Source organism: Coregonus lavaretus (assembly GCF_964263955.1).
Source record: "Coregonus lavaretus genome assembly, chromosome: 24".
NCBI lineage: Eukaryota > Metazoa > Chordata > Actinopteri > Salmoniformes > Salmonidae > Coregonus > Coregonus lavaretus.
This window is the reverse complement of record NC_140011.1, coordinates 18,575,199-18,590,732: the sequence shown is the minus strand read 5'-3', so window position 1 is coordinate 18,590,732 and position 15,534 is coordinate 18,575,199. Positions and strand designations below refer to the sequence as shown.

The following is a 15,534-nucleotide window of genomic DNA, read 5'->3' as shown; positions in this document are numbered from 1 at the left end:
CAGGGTAAAGGAATAAATAACAGAGGGAAAGCACAATAATGTCAGAGGATCGGGAGAAGACAGAAGAAAGATAGTCATAGCCCCTGGTCTATCTGCTACACTGCACCACCAGAGACAATGCACTAGCCATAGAAATATAATTACTAATTGTATTTATATTGCACTGGCACTCCTTTCAACCCGCCTGCCTTTTCTTTGAAAGAAACTCAGGAGTGTGTCTGAACGTGAGAGTGTGAGCCCCAGATCTACTACCTCATCGCTCCATCTTTCAGAGTGCTGTAGTAGTCCAATAAGCTTCAATTGATCTATCGTACCACTCTCCTTAAGGATACACAGAACAAGGATTTGGGGATTTTCCTGATGCCATATTTCCAAAGATTATCCAAAAGGCTGCAGGGTGAGCTATCTATTGCATTAGCCTCAGCTGTTTGAAAGTTTCAGTAGTTTGTGTGATCTGTAATGCAATCAGGTATACACCATAGAGTTAGATAGAGGACTCTAGATGGATAAAGCCCGTTTTGGCATGGACATTGCCATTGAGGGCTTGCACCATTTTAAAGTAGTCAACTTGGTGGGACTGCCTATGGGTTAAGGAACGATTACATGATTCCATTAGGGTCATCAGGAGGGACCAGCCAATGAATTATACTTGTGAGAAAACACTAGGTGTTTGCCAACTCATAGAAGTAGTAGAAGAAGAAAGTTGACTACTTCAAAATGGAGATTGCCTCAATGGCGCTGCCCATGCGTTCACAGACTAATGCCATATATAAAGATGGTATCTCTATCTATCTCTGTAGTATACACACACCTGGGCAGAAGGCGGCTGTCTCTGCATCTTCACTGTGTCAATCTAACACGCTGTCTGCACTGTCCAATCAACACCTAGAGTGGCCAGACACCTCATAGTGCGGGGCATTTGACTGTTGGACGGGATTCACTGTCCGACCCCATCCACCCCTATACGATAAGCACTGTGTGCTGTAAAGACGTGAAGCATCACTCTTCACCAGACTGTATATACTAACAAGAGTGTGTAAAAATACCGGTAAACGGTAATGAGTGATGACTCAGACACCGGACACACAGCCAGCTGTCCGGACACCCGCCGGCTGAGGTGTGCGTGATCTCCAGTCGTTTGCTGTGTCCCCTGGCGGCGCTCTTCAGTGAGGCCCTCCCTCCACGGTGTGACCCTGTGTTTCCTGACGCTAACGCCAGGAGCGGATGAGCCAGACAAAGAGGCCTCGCCACTGTGGATGAGCACAGCTGGCCTCATCCATCACACAGACACCAGCCTACGGGAGCACGGAGGAGCCACGGAGCTCAGCCACATGTCCCACTAACACAGGACGCACACGTTCACCTGAGATTGTCTGTTTCGCTGCTTCAGGGCTCAGAGATGAGTGCGTTGAAGTGGGCTAAAAGAAGAGGACAGGAAAGAGAACGCTTGGCACTGAATCCATAGGTGGGATACCTATGGATGCCAAATGTCAAAAGTCTTAGGTAGCTAAGATAAAGATGGAACATGCTATGTTTTGCGATCCAGCAGGGACAGAGGGTACTGCGTATGAGGCTCTTTGATGGAACACAGAGGGAGAGAATATAAGAAGGCACAGGGTCAAGCACAGTGGGGTAGAGCAGGAGTACCAGCTGTGTACCAGCTGTACTGTGTGTGTGTGTGTGTGTGTGTGCGTGTGTGTGTGTGTGTGTGTGTGTGTGTGTGTGTTTGCAGGAAAGAAGGATTGTTTTGTGTGTGTGTGTGTGTCTGTGTGTCTGCGTGTGCGTGCCTGTGCACGTGTGTGAATGTGTGTATGTGTGTGTGTGCGTGAATGCATGTGTGTGGAAAGCAGGACCACTGGAGGAGCTTCTGTGTGTTGAGCACGTTCAGCCCACAGACCCTGACACCCTTTGAATGGCTTTCTGTGGTCACAACGTCGCGCAGCACAGGCCTGGCTGTGAATACCAATCATATAGGCCAGCTCCTACTGTATAAAACAGATATGACAGTGTGTATGAGAGAGATACATACTGTGTGTGTGTGTGTGTGTGTGTGTAGAAATGTCAGATCTTAACTTGATCACTCTTTCGTCTCAGAAAACTTTCCTGCTGCATCAGGAAATTTAAATGAGCGTTGTGAGTCCCTGAAATTGAGCAGTTCTCTTTCTCTCCATGGGGGGCAGTCGAGTCATTGGGATCAGGGTTTGCTATCAACATAATTGTATCTCTCGCTCACTCAAACGCTAGGCCTAGGTCTTATTACTGCAACATTCAAATGTACAGAAATGTATCTGAAATGCAGCCATACACATCAACAAACGTCGTTTTACATAGCTTAATAACACAAGATAGATATTGGTCTCCACTAAGCTACGACATACAAGTGTCAAGTGTATCCTAAGGTCAAGATTCAGTTCAATCGTGGCCTGGGGTGGTCTAGAGGTTAGGCTGTGCACATATAGGCCTACAGTGTTGGCGTCAGTTTGATTCCAGCCCACGCCCTTCTGGCACAAATAATTAAATAATTATTTACCATTTTAAATATAGACAGTTCAAGGATATTTTACCCCTGATCTTGATAAGAAATGACCATACCAGACACTTTTAGATAACATAAATAGTAAACAAATAAAATAATAACAATAGGATACACCAACATTAGTTTCCTTTCATACAAAGTGTCGGGTAAATTGCCACAGTAGATTTGCCGAGGTAAACGAGGAAATACTTGATTTATATTATTGTACAGAATGCTGGTCAAATAGATAAATCGCCTTTAGTCTGTTCAAAAAGGACTAAGTTATTTCGATTACAATACCAACCAGAGGGCGAACATACACTACATGACCAAAAGCATGTGGACACCTGCTCGTTGAACATCTCATATGGAGTTGGTCCCCCCTTTGCTGCTATAACAGCCTCCACTCTTCTGGGAAGGCTTTCCACTAGATGTTGGAACTTTGCTGCCGGGACTTGCTTCCATTCAGCCACAAGTGCATTAGTGAGGTTGAGCACAGATGTTGGGCGATTAGGCCTGGCTCACAGTCGGCGTTCCAATTCATCCCAAAGGTGTTCGATGGGGTTGAGGTCAGGGCTCTGTGCAGGCCAGTCAAGTTCCTCCACACCGATCTCGACAAACCATTTATGTATGGACCTCGCTTTGTGCACGGGGACATTGTTATGCTGAAGCAGGAAAGGGCCTTCCCCAAACTGTTGCTACAAAGTTGGAAGCATAGAATGGTCTAGAATGTCATTGTATGCTGTAGCGTTAAGATTTCCCTTCACTGGAACTAACGGGCCTAGCCCAAACCATGAAAAACAGCCCCAGACCATTATTCCTCCACCAAACTTTACAGTTGGCACTGTGCATTGGGGCAGGTAGTGTTCTCCTGGCATCCGTCAAACCGAGATTTGTCCGTCGGACTGCCAGATGGTGAAGCGTGATTCATCACTCCAGAGAACGCGTTTCCACTGCTCCAGAGTCCAATGGTGGCGAGCTTTATACCACTCCAGCCGACGCTTGCCATTGCGCATGGTGATCTTAGGCTTGTGTGTGGCTGCTCGGCCATGGAACCCCATTTCATGAAGCTCCCGACGAACAGTTCTTGTGCTGACGATGCTGCTTCCAGAGGCAGTTTGGAACTCGGTGGTGAGTGTTGCAACCGAGGACAGACTATTTTTACCTGCTACGTACTTCAGCACTCGGCGGTCCCGTTCTGTGAGCTTATGTGGGTTACCACTTCACGGCTGAGCCGTTGTTCCTCTAGACATTTCCACTACACAGTAACAGCACTTACAGTTGATCAGGACAGCTCTAGCAGGGCAGAAATTTGACAAACTGACTTGTTGGAAAGGTGGCATCCTGTGACGGTGCCACGTTGAAAGTTACTGAGCTCTTCAGTAAGGCCATTCTACTGCCAATATTTGTCTATGGAGATTGCATGGCTGTGCGCTTGATTTTATACACCTGTCAGCAATGAGTGTGGCTGAAATAGCCGAATCCACTAATTTGAAGGTGTGTCCACATACTTTTGTATATATAGTGTATCTTGAAAGACTTTGGTTGCAAGCAAAACTAATGTTAAGGTAACACTGACATCATCTTTTAGGGAGCGGTAATGTGGTGACCAGTAATGGTTGCAATTGAGATCAGCTGTGCAGGTGAATTTAGTGCTATTGATTGTTTAATGAGACATCCGCTGGCGATAATCTAGTGCCATCGATGGTTGCAATAGGCCCCTTGTTATTTGATTATATTCCAATAGGCTACGTTCTTTATGCTACCCGTTAGCCTATCCATTGTCACATAATTGTCACGATCGTCATAGGAAGCAGACCAAGGCGCAGCGCGATATGCGTACATCTTTTAATGAGTACTTAGACAATACAACAAAACAATACGTGAAGTCCTAAGGTTAACAAAACACAAACCTCTCCGGAACAAGATCCCACAAAAGACAAGTGCCAAACAGGCTGCCTAAGTATGGTTCCCAATCAGAGACAACGAGAATCAGCTGCCTCTTATTGGGAACCACCCTGGCCAACATAGAAATACAACGAACTAGACCATGAACATAGAACATACAACATACTAGAACAGAAACCTGGAAAACTAAACATAGAAACTAACACCCTGGCTCAACATATAAGAGTCCCCAGAGCCAGGGCGTGACAATAATGAAAGGTGTGAAAACCGATAATAGGCTACTGTTTGTGTTTCCCTAGTTGAGTTGATGAGCTGATTTGGGACATCAGTTAATTGATCGATGTAGGCCTACTGTAGAACGATAAACGTTCCTCCAGAGTAGTATATCTCCAGGCTTTTGTTGAGCTGAGACACTTTTCTTTGATGCGTAAATGATCAGACTATTCGTTTAACTTCTTGAAAACATTTAAATAAATGCAATTAACTTGTGGGCCTAATTAATGTAGTCACGGGATCGCCCAGCACTCATGAGGCTCGGAGCCGGAGCGCGTTGCTTAGACCACTGTGCTACGACAGTTCACAATGGTCTAGCAAGCATTACGAATACTGTGAATACTGATGATAGATAGGCGCGTCTTTTTAATTATTTTGTTTTAAGCCTTCCCCAATGCCTAAACTGTTAACCTTTGAGTTGTTTCTGTTTTAACCCTGTAACCATGTGGAATTAACATGTCAAAAATAGACATTCATCCATGAGTCAAAGGGCAGGATTCAAATGAGGTAAACAAAATAATGTATTCTGCCTACTGCTTGCCTTCAACATATAATAAAACAATTGATCTAATGTAGGTACGGTACTGCATTGTATACAAACACCACTTCCAGCTACCCCCTGGTGGCGATTCTAGATATTTCTTCAGATATTCAAATCCTCCTGCTGCAGGATTATTTTCCTCCTGCGATGAGTGAGAGAGATTAGGTTAGTACTGTGCGTGACCATGCATTGATGAGTTCATATGCAGGTGAGAGAGCAATGAATATTAAAAGTGTTAGATGTGTGATCTCAGTAATGACAGTAAAGGTTGGAGCTGACTGAGCAGAGATGAGTGTACTGAGGAGTGTACTGATGAGTATACTGAGGAGTGTACTGATGATTATACTGATGAGTGTACTGAGGAGTGTACTGAGCCTGGAGATATACTACTCTGATGTATACTACTGTATGTTCAAACATATCATTCATACTCCAGTCAATTGAAAGGCATGAGAGATAATGTCAATGTGTCAGGCAGGAGATTGGCGTGTGTATGTTTGTGTGTGTGTGTGTGTGTGTGTGTGTGTGTGTGTCTGTGACGTGATATTATTACGTGCTCCGGGTCCCCTTTCTCTCGTTATAGCCCTTTGTGTGTGTTCACAGAAAGTAGCGCAGTACAGAGAGGGTTTACACACACAAACTCACATATCCATACACGTATGCACAGACACACACACACACACACACACACACACACACACACATTGAATGACATAAGCATGCCAATGCCATCCAACATCTATCTGTGAAGTTAACCCAGCATCTGGATGCAAGGTCATGCAGTGACCTCCATTTAATGAATATTGTGTGACAATTCATGTGTGACCAATCAAATATGTTTATCTCTGTGAATTTCTCTTCTATTCCACCTGCTGTATGTTCCATTTAATCTCACCAAGGTGCAGCTGCAGCCATGATGGTACGAGGCAGCTAACACACTGATTTCATTATTGGCCAAATTGAGTCGGGACCTATCTATCTTTTGGGAATCCATAAACTGATGACGTGCATTGAGAAAACTGCGGGTTAATCCGTTCAATATTCCCAAACAGTAAACACAGCATAACTGCGCATAGCCAATTTTAGAATAAACGTAAATGCAGATTATTGCCTGGGTGACACGGTTTCAGAAATCTCCCAGATTAACGACCTGTGTTTAAACTTTTACAGGACATGAGAAGTAATGTTTAGCTCATGCAGGTCGTTTAGTCTGGTTAGCCGTAGCCTATAGCCTCAGAGACCTGCCAAATAGAGCTTTTTTGTTGTTGCTTTCTTTGCTTAATAAATTAACGGTGGCGTTTATAGGCATTCTGTTTCCCTTCTCCGACCGGTGCAATAACTCACGGTGACGGCTGATCACCGAAGGCGCGCGAGTCAATTGCGGCTGATTGATGAATTGATAGCTCGATCATTTTCCCGCAGGGTGCAACGCCAATGCATCCAAGAGCGGTAGTCGCTGCTATTAAGGTCAAGTGCAGACCATTACAAATCCAATTGTTTCTCTTTAAAGATAACAGTTAATGGTAAGTGTCCTTCATATCTGATCCATTGGTTTGAAACAAGTCACCATCCGTTCAGTGGGACCCATAGGCTACAGTCTCCTAAATGGGTTAGACGATGTTGTCATGATTTTACCTTTCTTTTGCATATCATGTTTGATTTTAGGCCACCTTCAAGAGCTATCTGTGCTAATGTGTTAACTGTTGTCTGTAAACGAGATCCAGACAGAGAGTGAACTGAAGTTGAAATGGACTAAGCTCAAAACATCTAAATTGCACTGCACCACACAGATATCCAGTATAAGTGGACATCCCTGTCATTATACACACCTTCTGCATGCGCCCAGAGACATGCTTGCGTCAATGGTGAGAACAAATGCCACTTTGGGAACCTAAAGGCATAAATTGTGTAACCCATCAATTGCTATTTGTGCAACCAAGTCATGTCGAGCAAGCTGCAGAAGCAGCGACGGGTTGATGTTGCTCCCCGATTATTATGACGATATTTAGCCTACCTGTCCTGCACCGGACGACATAACGTGGAATAATTATGTGGGACCCACGGTGAATAGATCGAGGCGTTAATAAACGCGCAATTACGCAATTTCGTTGGTTAGCCTAAATACACCTGTTCTTGTTGCATAAAGGGGTAGCCTTAATGTCACTATTTGGCCCTATGTAACGCTATGTTCAGTCATTTTGTAGCATAACAGATTTATGCTAAAATACGACGGTAATGCCAATAGGCTAGTCTGTAGGTGGGTGTTTGGTCACTCACCTAACTTTTGCTGCCACGGAAGATGTCGCATCGTTTCTTATATTCTTCCTTTTGGACACGGCAGTTCCCATGCTGACATGGAAACGACGCAAGCAGGAAAACAGCTCATTCCAGAAAACCTAGGATGGAGAAATGCGGCGAGAAGGTTGAAGGGAATCCAGGAAAGACTGTGGTAACTGGCGTGCGTTCCACTTCGGCAGGAATCCTGGTGTTTTCAGGTCTGCAGAGCTCTCTCTGAAAGAAAACAGCCAGTAATGCAACGGATATATACGGGTGCCCTGTTCGCTGCTGTGTCTTCAGAGTACGTGTGAGGTAACGTGTATTGTACGAATACAAGACACGCTCTCTCTCTCTCTCTCTTCATTGATCAGAACCAGAGAAAATGGGATGTTAGGGGGTTGGACTCCTGCTTGTCATCATCAGGTGTGTGTGTGTGTGTGTGTGTGTGTGTGTGTGTGTGTGTGTTGACAGGAAACTGAGCCATATAAGGAGCTGTCATCCCCCTACACCACAAGGTGAATTCCTGCAGTATAAGTTTGTACACACAAAAACAGGTATGTGCAAGTGTATTGTCCCTAGAGGACCACGTTTTACTTGGTACATTTCAGTGAAATTCCAAGGTGCCTAAAGTCAAGATATAAGGTGTGCAGGAGTCTTGTAAGTATTTTTGGTGCTTAGTTGAGTCACTTTCTAGCTAGCACAAAGCGAGTGACTGGAGACACACACAAATCGTTAACCCACAGGGCAGGATACACTGGGGTATTGTGGTTGTATAAATACACTCCACTGGCAGACACAGCAAACATAGCCACCAGACAAAGGAACAAGTAACAGGCCATCAGCCTTCGAATACTACGTCCTTGGGAGTCTGTCATATAATATTTTTCAGTCATTGTTACACACTCTCACACACACACACACACACACACACACACACACACACACACACACACACACACACACACACACACACACACACACACACACACACACACACACACACACACACACACTGAGACAAAAGGGATACAAATAAATAAAACAAAGCACCCCAGATTGGTGTGCGCTGAAGGCAGTCAGGCAGTAGATCATGTGAGGCAGCAGATAAAGGAAGGAACAGAGGGATGAATGACGAAAGGACAGCGTGGCTCCACAGACTAAAGAGGAGAGGAGATGAGGGAGGAAATAGGACAGATGAATGTACAGATTAAAGACAGGGGTGCAGCTACGACTAGTGTGAGCAGAAAATAGGTCATGTGTGTGTGTGTGTGTGTGTGTGTGTGTGTGTGTATGTGTGTGTGTGTATGTGTGTGTGTGTGTGTGTGTGTGTGTGTGTGTGTGTGTGTGTGTGTGTGTGAGTGTGGAAAAAAGTATAAGAGGAGTTAGAGAGTTACTGTATTGACCTCCGCCCACACCTTTCACTAAAAGCCTCAATTCATATGTCTGCCAGAGATATATGTGTCTCCTCTGGCCCTAAAACCACTCATGATTGACTGATGAAATAGCTGATCAATATTTGAGTCTGAGTCGAGTAGTTCTACCAGCCTATAGTGCATGGCTGGAGTGTCGCTCTCGTTTGACTCTGCCCCGTTGAGTACTATGAAAGGACATCCATCCTTCCTCCTTCCGCCATTCCAGAAGGTGATCTCAGATCTAACATGATCAGCAACTATGGGGAAAATCTTACTCTCAGCCATCCATCTTAGTTAGATTTGGAATAGCTGAGATGATCTCACTACCAGTAAGAAAAAATATGTCGCTCTCTGTGGTCCTGAAAAGAAAGGCACTAGAGTAGAAACATTGCTTTACTTGATCAAATTCTGTGAGACTGGAAGAAGAAAGTAAGACAATGTTCCAACCAAATCCAGGTGTAACCTACATGGCGGAAAATGTGTGTCGCTCTCCATGGTCCTGAAACATCAGGTCAGATGTACTACTAGGAGAAAAGGCACAGTATTTCGTGCTGAAACAATACACACAGGTCTGATAGCTACTCTACTGTCAGTGCATGTCTGCAACACGGTGGTCAGACAAACAGTGGCCTGAGAGTCCCACAGGACTGGACAAGGAAAACCTTGACAGTTTTAATCAGTTAGGTGCACTGGAGCGCCACCATTGTATTTCACCCAGTGGAGCTGCAAGTTACTGTCCTTTAGTTGCAAAATAAAAACAAGCCTCTGAAGAGTACGGTGTATGAGGACATTCTCAGCAGCAGTTGTTGAAGAGGGGTCTTTTTGAAATGAAGGTATTAAAGAGGGTGATGCAATTAGAAAATAATAAGAACTGAGAAAAACACAGACTGTGGCAAGAAAGCATGTGCCAGAGAGTGTGACATCAATTATGTACTGCCACGCTTACCAGCATAAGTTATAGTTAAAATCTCTGAGGTCCTGTGGGAGGGTCAGAGGGAAACAGGATATATGTCTAGCTTCTTGATGGCTTGTCTGGTTTTGTTTATTATTTAATTCCTTTGTCCTGCTATTTTGTTCTATGAAGACACTTGATCACAAAGGAATAAATAAAGGATGCAAATTAAGATATTTACATCATCATAAATGAGGTAGAATGTAGACAGACGTCTGCAGTTAAATGGTTCTCTATCTAGATAAAGAGAACTATGGAAGTATTTCTCTTAGAAGGCAGAGATCAGCTGACAGGAGAAAGCAAGAGGGGGAGGGCTGGAGGAGATAGATGGCAGCAGTAAAATGACAGAAATGGAGGGATAAGATAGAAATTAAGTGTGCCCAAGGAGGGAGATTTTCTCAGACAGATGATGGATAGTGCAATCAGCAGGCAAGGAGTGAGAAAGTGCTTTTGTGTGTGTGTGTGTGTGTGTGTGTTTGGAGATGTGTGGAGGTGTGTGTGTGTATGGATCCAGAATGCTGTGCTTCCATTCTGCCTCTCACCTGTATAAGTATGTTTGATCTACTACCCTGATCAACAGACAAAAGTATAAGGGAATGACATGCAGAAACACACGCACGCACACACATTTTCCATCTCCATCTGTGTTCTGTAATATGAGAAGGCAGTGGTGAATGTAGAGGAGGAAGGGCTGGTTGGCTGGTCTCATCTCCCTGGCTATGCCTGCTCTCCTCTCCATCATGCCAAAGCTGCTAGAGAAAACAAACAGCTAAACAAGTTCAGCCAACAACCATTCATCCACTTTCCCTGAACACATGGTCTAGCCACAGCATCAATCTCACTGTAATAAGGCTGCTATGAATGCAATTACAGTACCCAGGCGTACTGTAGATAATCAACGGCTACGAACACATCCAGAAGCATTGATGTGGCTGTATGCAGCATAAGAAATGTCTCTCAGTGTTCTGTTCTTCTCTTGTCTGGACCAGATGTCAACTTTGTGACATTTACACTACCGACTGAGCCAGACAAGTTGCCAATGACACCAATGAGCAGTTTGATTTGCATAAGCAAATAATTAGGAATTATGTTAATGTCGTCCAAACAAGCTTTTGATTTAATTGAACGTGTCAGTCAGTGGTTTTCTATTTCAATTTCATCACTGAGTTTGGATTGGGATAGCGATGTCTTCTCTAAGGTGGAAATCATTTCACGGTGACATACTTTATGATGAATACTAATGCTGGGATGACCTACTCATCAAATATAGATAGGACAGCAATAGACATAGGCTGCATCCCAAATGCCAGATGACCTGACCATGTGGAACTTTGACAGAGCACAGGTGGCTGATCATTTTAATTAGTTTTTCACCACCATTGCCAGCAACCTTGTTGACCAACTCCCAGAATGCTCTGGCACCTTTGGAAACCATCATACTCAGACCTATTATTAAGCCAAGTGCAACTTTGATGGACAGTTTGCATTTTCCCAAGTTTCAACTTCAGATGTTACAAAGATGCGTAAAGATCTTGACAAACAGAAACCACAGGACTGGATAACAATCCAGCTGAGCCAGACAGCTGTGTAACACACATCATCAACCTTTCCAATCAACATGAAAAGGTATCACAAGAGTTGAAACATGCAAGAGAGTTGTTCCTTTTTACAAGAAAGGAGGCGAAGTTGAACAAGGGAACTACAGTCCAGTGTCGATCTTGAGTGTGTTGTCAAAGGCTTTAGAAAGAGCACTCCATGAACAGATCCTAAAGTACGTTGATGACCATAACATTTTATATGACCTTCAGTCCGGTTTTAGACAATCCTATTCTACCAACACTTGTTAACTATACTTGACAGATTATATCAAGCAGGAAATTGACAGGGAGCAACTTCTGTGGTATGGTCATGCTTGACCTACAAAAAGCATTTGATTCTGTGAAGCATAGTATTTTGTTGCACAAAATTTGGGGGTCTTTGCTTTTTTTGCATTCGGAAAGTATTCAGACCCCTTCATTTTTTCCACCTTTTGTTATGTTACAGCCTTATTCTAAAATGGATTAAATAAAAACAATTCCTCGTTAATCTACACACAATACCCTATAATGGCGAAGCAAAAACAGAAATACCTTGTTTACATAAGTATTCCGACCCTTTGCTATGAGACTCGAAATTGAGCTCAGGTGCATCCTGTTTCCATTGATCACCCTTGAGATGTTTCTACAACTTGATTGGAGTCCACCTGTGGTAAATTCAATTGATTGGACATGATTTGGAAAGGCACACACCAGTCTATATAAGGTTCCACAGTTGACAGTGCATGTCAGAGCAAAAACCAAGCCATGAGGTTGAAGGAATTGTCTGTAGAGCTCCAAGACAGGATTGTGTCGAGGCACAAGAAGGGTACCAAAACATTTCTGCTGCATTGAAGGTCCCCAAGAACACAGTGGCCTCCATCATTCTAAAATGGAAGAAGTTTGCAACCACCAAGACTCTTCCTAGAGTTGGCCGCCTGGCCAAACTGAGCAATCGGGGGAGAAGGGCCTTGGTCAAGGAGGTGACCAAAAACCTGACGGTCACTCTGACAGAGCTCCAGAGTTCCTCTGTGGAGATGGGAGAAACTTCCAGAAGGACAACCATCTCTGCAGCACTCCACCAATCAGGCCTTTATGGTAGAGTGGCCAGACGGAAGTCACTCCTCAGTAAAAAGCACATGACAGCCTGCTTGGAGTTTGCCAAAAGGCACCTAAAGGACTCTCAGACCATGACAAACAAGATTTTCTGGTCAGATGAAACCAAGATTGAACTCTTTGGCCTGAATGCCAAGCGTCACGTCTGGAGAATACCAGGCACCGCTCATTACCTGGCCAATACCATCACTACGGTGAAACATTGTGGTGGCGGCATCATGCTGTGGGGATGTTTTTCAGCAGCAGGGACTGGGAGACTAGTCACGATCGAGGGAAAGATTATCGGAGCAAAGTACAAAGAGATCCTTGATGAAAACCTGCTCTAGAGCGCTCAGGACCTCAGACTGGGGCGAAGGTTCACCTTCCAACAGGACAACGACCCTAAGCACACAGCCAAGACAACGCAGGAGTGGCTTTGGGACAAGTCTCTGAATGTTTTTGAGTGGCCCAGCTAGAGCCCGGACATGAACCCGATCGAACATCTCTGGAGAGACCTGAAAATAGCTGTGCAGCGACGCTCCCCATCCAACTTGACAGAACTTGAGAGGCTCTGCAGAGAAGAATGGGAGAAACTCCCCAAATACAGGTGTGCCAAGCTTGTAGCATCATACCCAAGAAGACTTGAGGCTGTAATCGCTGCCAAAGCTGCTTCGACAAAGTACTGAGTAAAGGGTCTGAATACTTATGAAAATGTAATATTTCCGTTTTTTATTTTTTATACATTTGCAAAAATGTCTAAAGAGCTGTTTTTGCTTTGTCATTATGGGGTATTGTGTGTAGATTGATGAGGGGGGAAAACAATTTAATCTGTTTTAGAATAAGGCTGTAACGTAACAAAATGTGGAAAAAGTGAAGGGGTCTGAATACTTTCCGAATGCACTGTATATGACATAGACTCTGCCTGTTCATGCCCTCTGTTCCTGTATGCGTATGATTCTGCCCTCTTGGTTTCACTTAAGAATCAGGAGACCGTTGAAAAGACCCTAAGCAGCGAACTAACTAAAGTCAGTAAGTGGCAACAAACTGTCTCTGCATTTAGGCAAGACAGAACGTGTCCTGTTTGGTTCCAAACATAAAGTGAGAAACTCTTCCAACTTCTCGGTCAAGTGTAATGGTGTAGCGGTGAAGGGACATTGTTCTGTTACATACTTGGGATGTGAGCTGGACCAACACATGACAGGTGAACTCATGGCTCTGAATGTCATCGGGAATGTTCACTCCAGGACAAAGTTCCTGGCAAGGGTAGCCAAGTTCCTGGATACAGACACTATAAGGACCCTGGCAACATCTCTGATACAGTGCCACTGTGACTATGCTTGTATCTCATGGTTCAGTGGTATAACAACAAATCTGAAGGACAAACTTCAAACGGCCCAAAACAAACAAATGAGAATTATACTCAAGCTCAGCCCTTGGACGCACATTAGTCCTATTAATTTCAGGGAACTGAACTGGCTTCCAGTTGATATCCGGGTGGTGCAGATCAAACTGTTGATGGTTTTTAAAGTTATACGTGACCTTTCCCTCAGTTACCTGTCTGGTTATTTTAATTTAATTAGACTCTCATAGCCATCACACCAGACCCAGTGTTGCCCATATCAGACCACTGCGCTATAAGAGCATAGCTGGAAAACGCTCTTTCCTTAAGCAGAGGAATGGAATGGTGATCCAAACCATATAAAAGCCATACCTATGCTAGGGAGTTTTAAGATAAACCTTAAGAAATGGTTTATGGGCAAAATGCTTTAAAACTGCACAGGCTTTATGTCACGCCCTGGCTCTGGGGACTCTTATGTGTTGAGCCAGGGTGTTAGTTTCTATGTTTAGGGTTTTATGTTTATGTTCTAGTTCATGTGTTTCTATGTTGGCCGGGGTGGTTCCCAATCAGAGGCAGCTGTGGCTTGTTGTCTCTGATTGGGAACCATACTTAGGCAGCCTGTTTTGCACTTGTTATTTGTGGGATCTTGTTCCGTTAAGGTTTGTTTTGGTGTATAACCTAGGACTTCACGTATCGTTTGGTTTGTTGTTTTGGCCGTGTGTTAAGTACGTTTATTGAATAAAGTATGTACGCTTACCACGCTGCGCCTTGGTCCGCTTCATCATATTACGACGATCGTGACAGAAGATCCCACCAATTAAGGACCAAGCAGCGTGTCCAGGAGCAAACGCCGGAGGTAACGCTAGTGGATGTCCTCCTCGGTTGGGGGAAGATCACCGAGGAGGAGGCCGTCTGCTACCGGAGGGCGATGAGGGAGGATGTCCAGGCAGGAGAGGAGAAGCGGCGCCAACCGGGCCGTCGTCGGACAGGCGAGAGGCAACCCCAATAAAACATTTTGGGGGGGCACACGGCATGGACGACGGGGCTGCTGGAGGCAGCTACAGGGCGAGTTTGTGGACTAGGAGAGGAGGCCACCAGGTTACGGGGGCCATTGGTCAGGAGGGAGAAGGAGAGTGTGGAGGCACGGCGAGAGGAACTGAGTAGGCAGCAGAGGGAGCGGAGGTTTATGAGGAAACCCAGTCCCGCTCCTCGCACCAAGCAAGTGGTGTGTGTCACCAGTCCGGTCCGGCCCGTTCCTGATTCCCGCACAAGCCCAGTGGTGTGTTTTCCCAGTACGGTCAGGCCCGTTCCTGCTCCCCGCACTAAGTTAGTGGTGCGTGTTCCCAGTACAGCCCAACCCGTTCCTGCTCCCCGCACTAAGTTAGTGGTGCGTGTTCCCACTCCGGTCCGGCCCGTTCCCGCTCCCCGCACTAAGTTAGTGGTGCGTGTTCCCAGTACGGCCCAACCCGTTCCTACTCCCCGCACTAAGTTAGTGGTGCGTGTTCCCAGTCCGGCCCGACCCGTTCCCGCTCCCCGCACTAAGTTAGTGGTGCGTGTTCCCAGTACGGCCCAACCCGTTCCTGCTCCCCGCACTAAGTTAGTGGTGCGTGTTCCCAGTCCGGCCCGACCCGTTCCCGCTCCCCGCACT

General features: G+C 45.1%; 1 protein-coding gene across 1 annotated transcript in view; it reads right to left on the bottom strand.

Moving 5' to 3' along the window:
* The window catches only part of LOC311099737 (NMDA receptor synaptonuclear signaling and neuronal migration factor-like), a gene marked incomplete at both ends in the record, with an annotated part of 37,780 nt that extends 30,195 nt beyond the window's left edge, over positions 1–7,585 (bottom strand). The window contains one exon of the mRNA XM_084140474.1: positions 7,515–7,585. Coding sequence (XP_083996600.1) covers positions 7,515–7,585 — 71 coding nt within the window. The remainder of the gene's footprint in view (positions 1–7,514) is intronic.
* Positions 7,586–15,534: the final 7,949 nt, after the last annotated feature.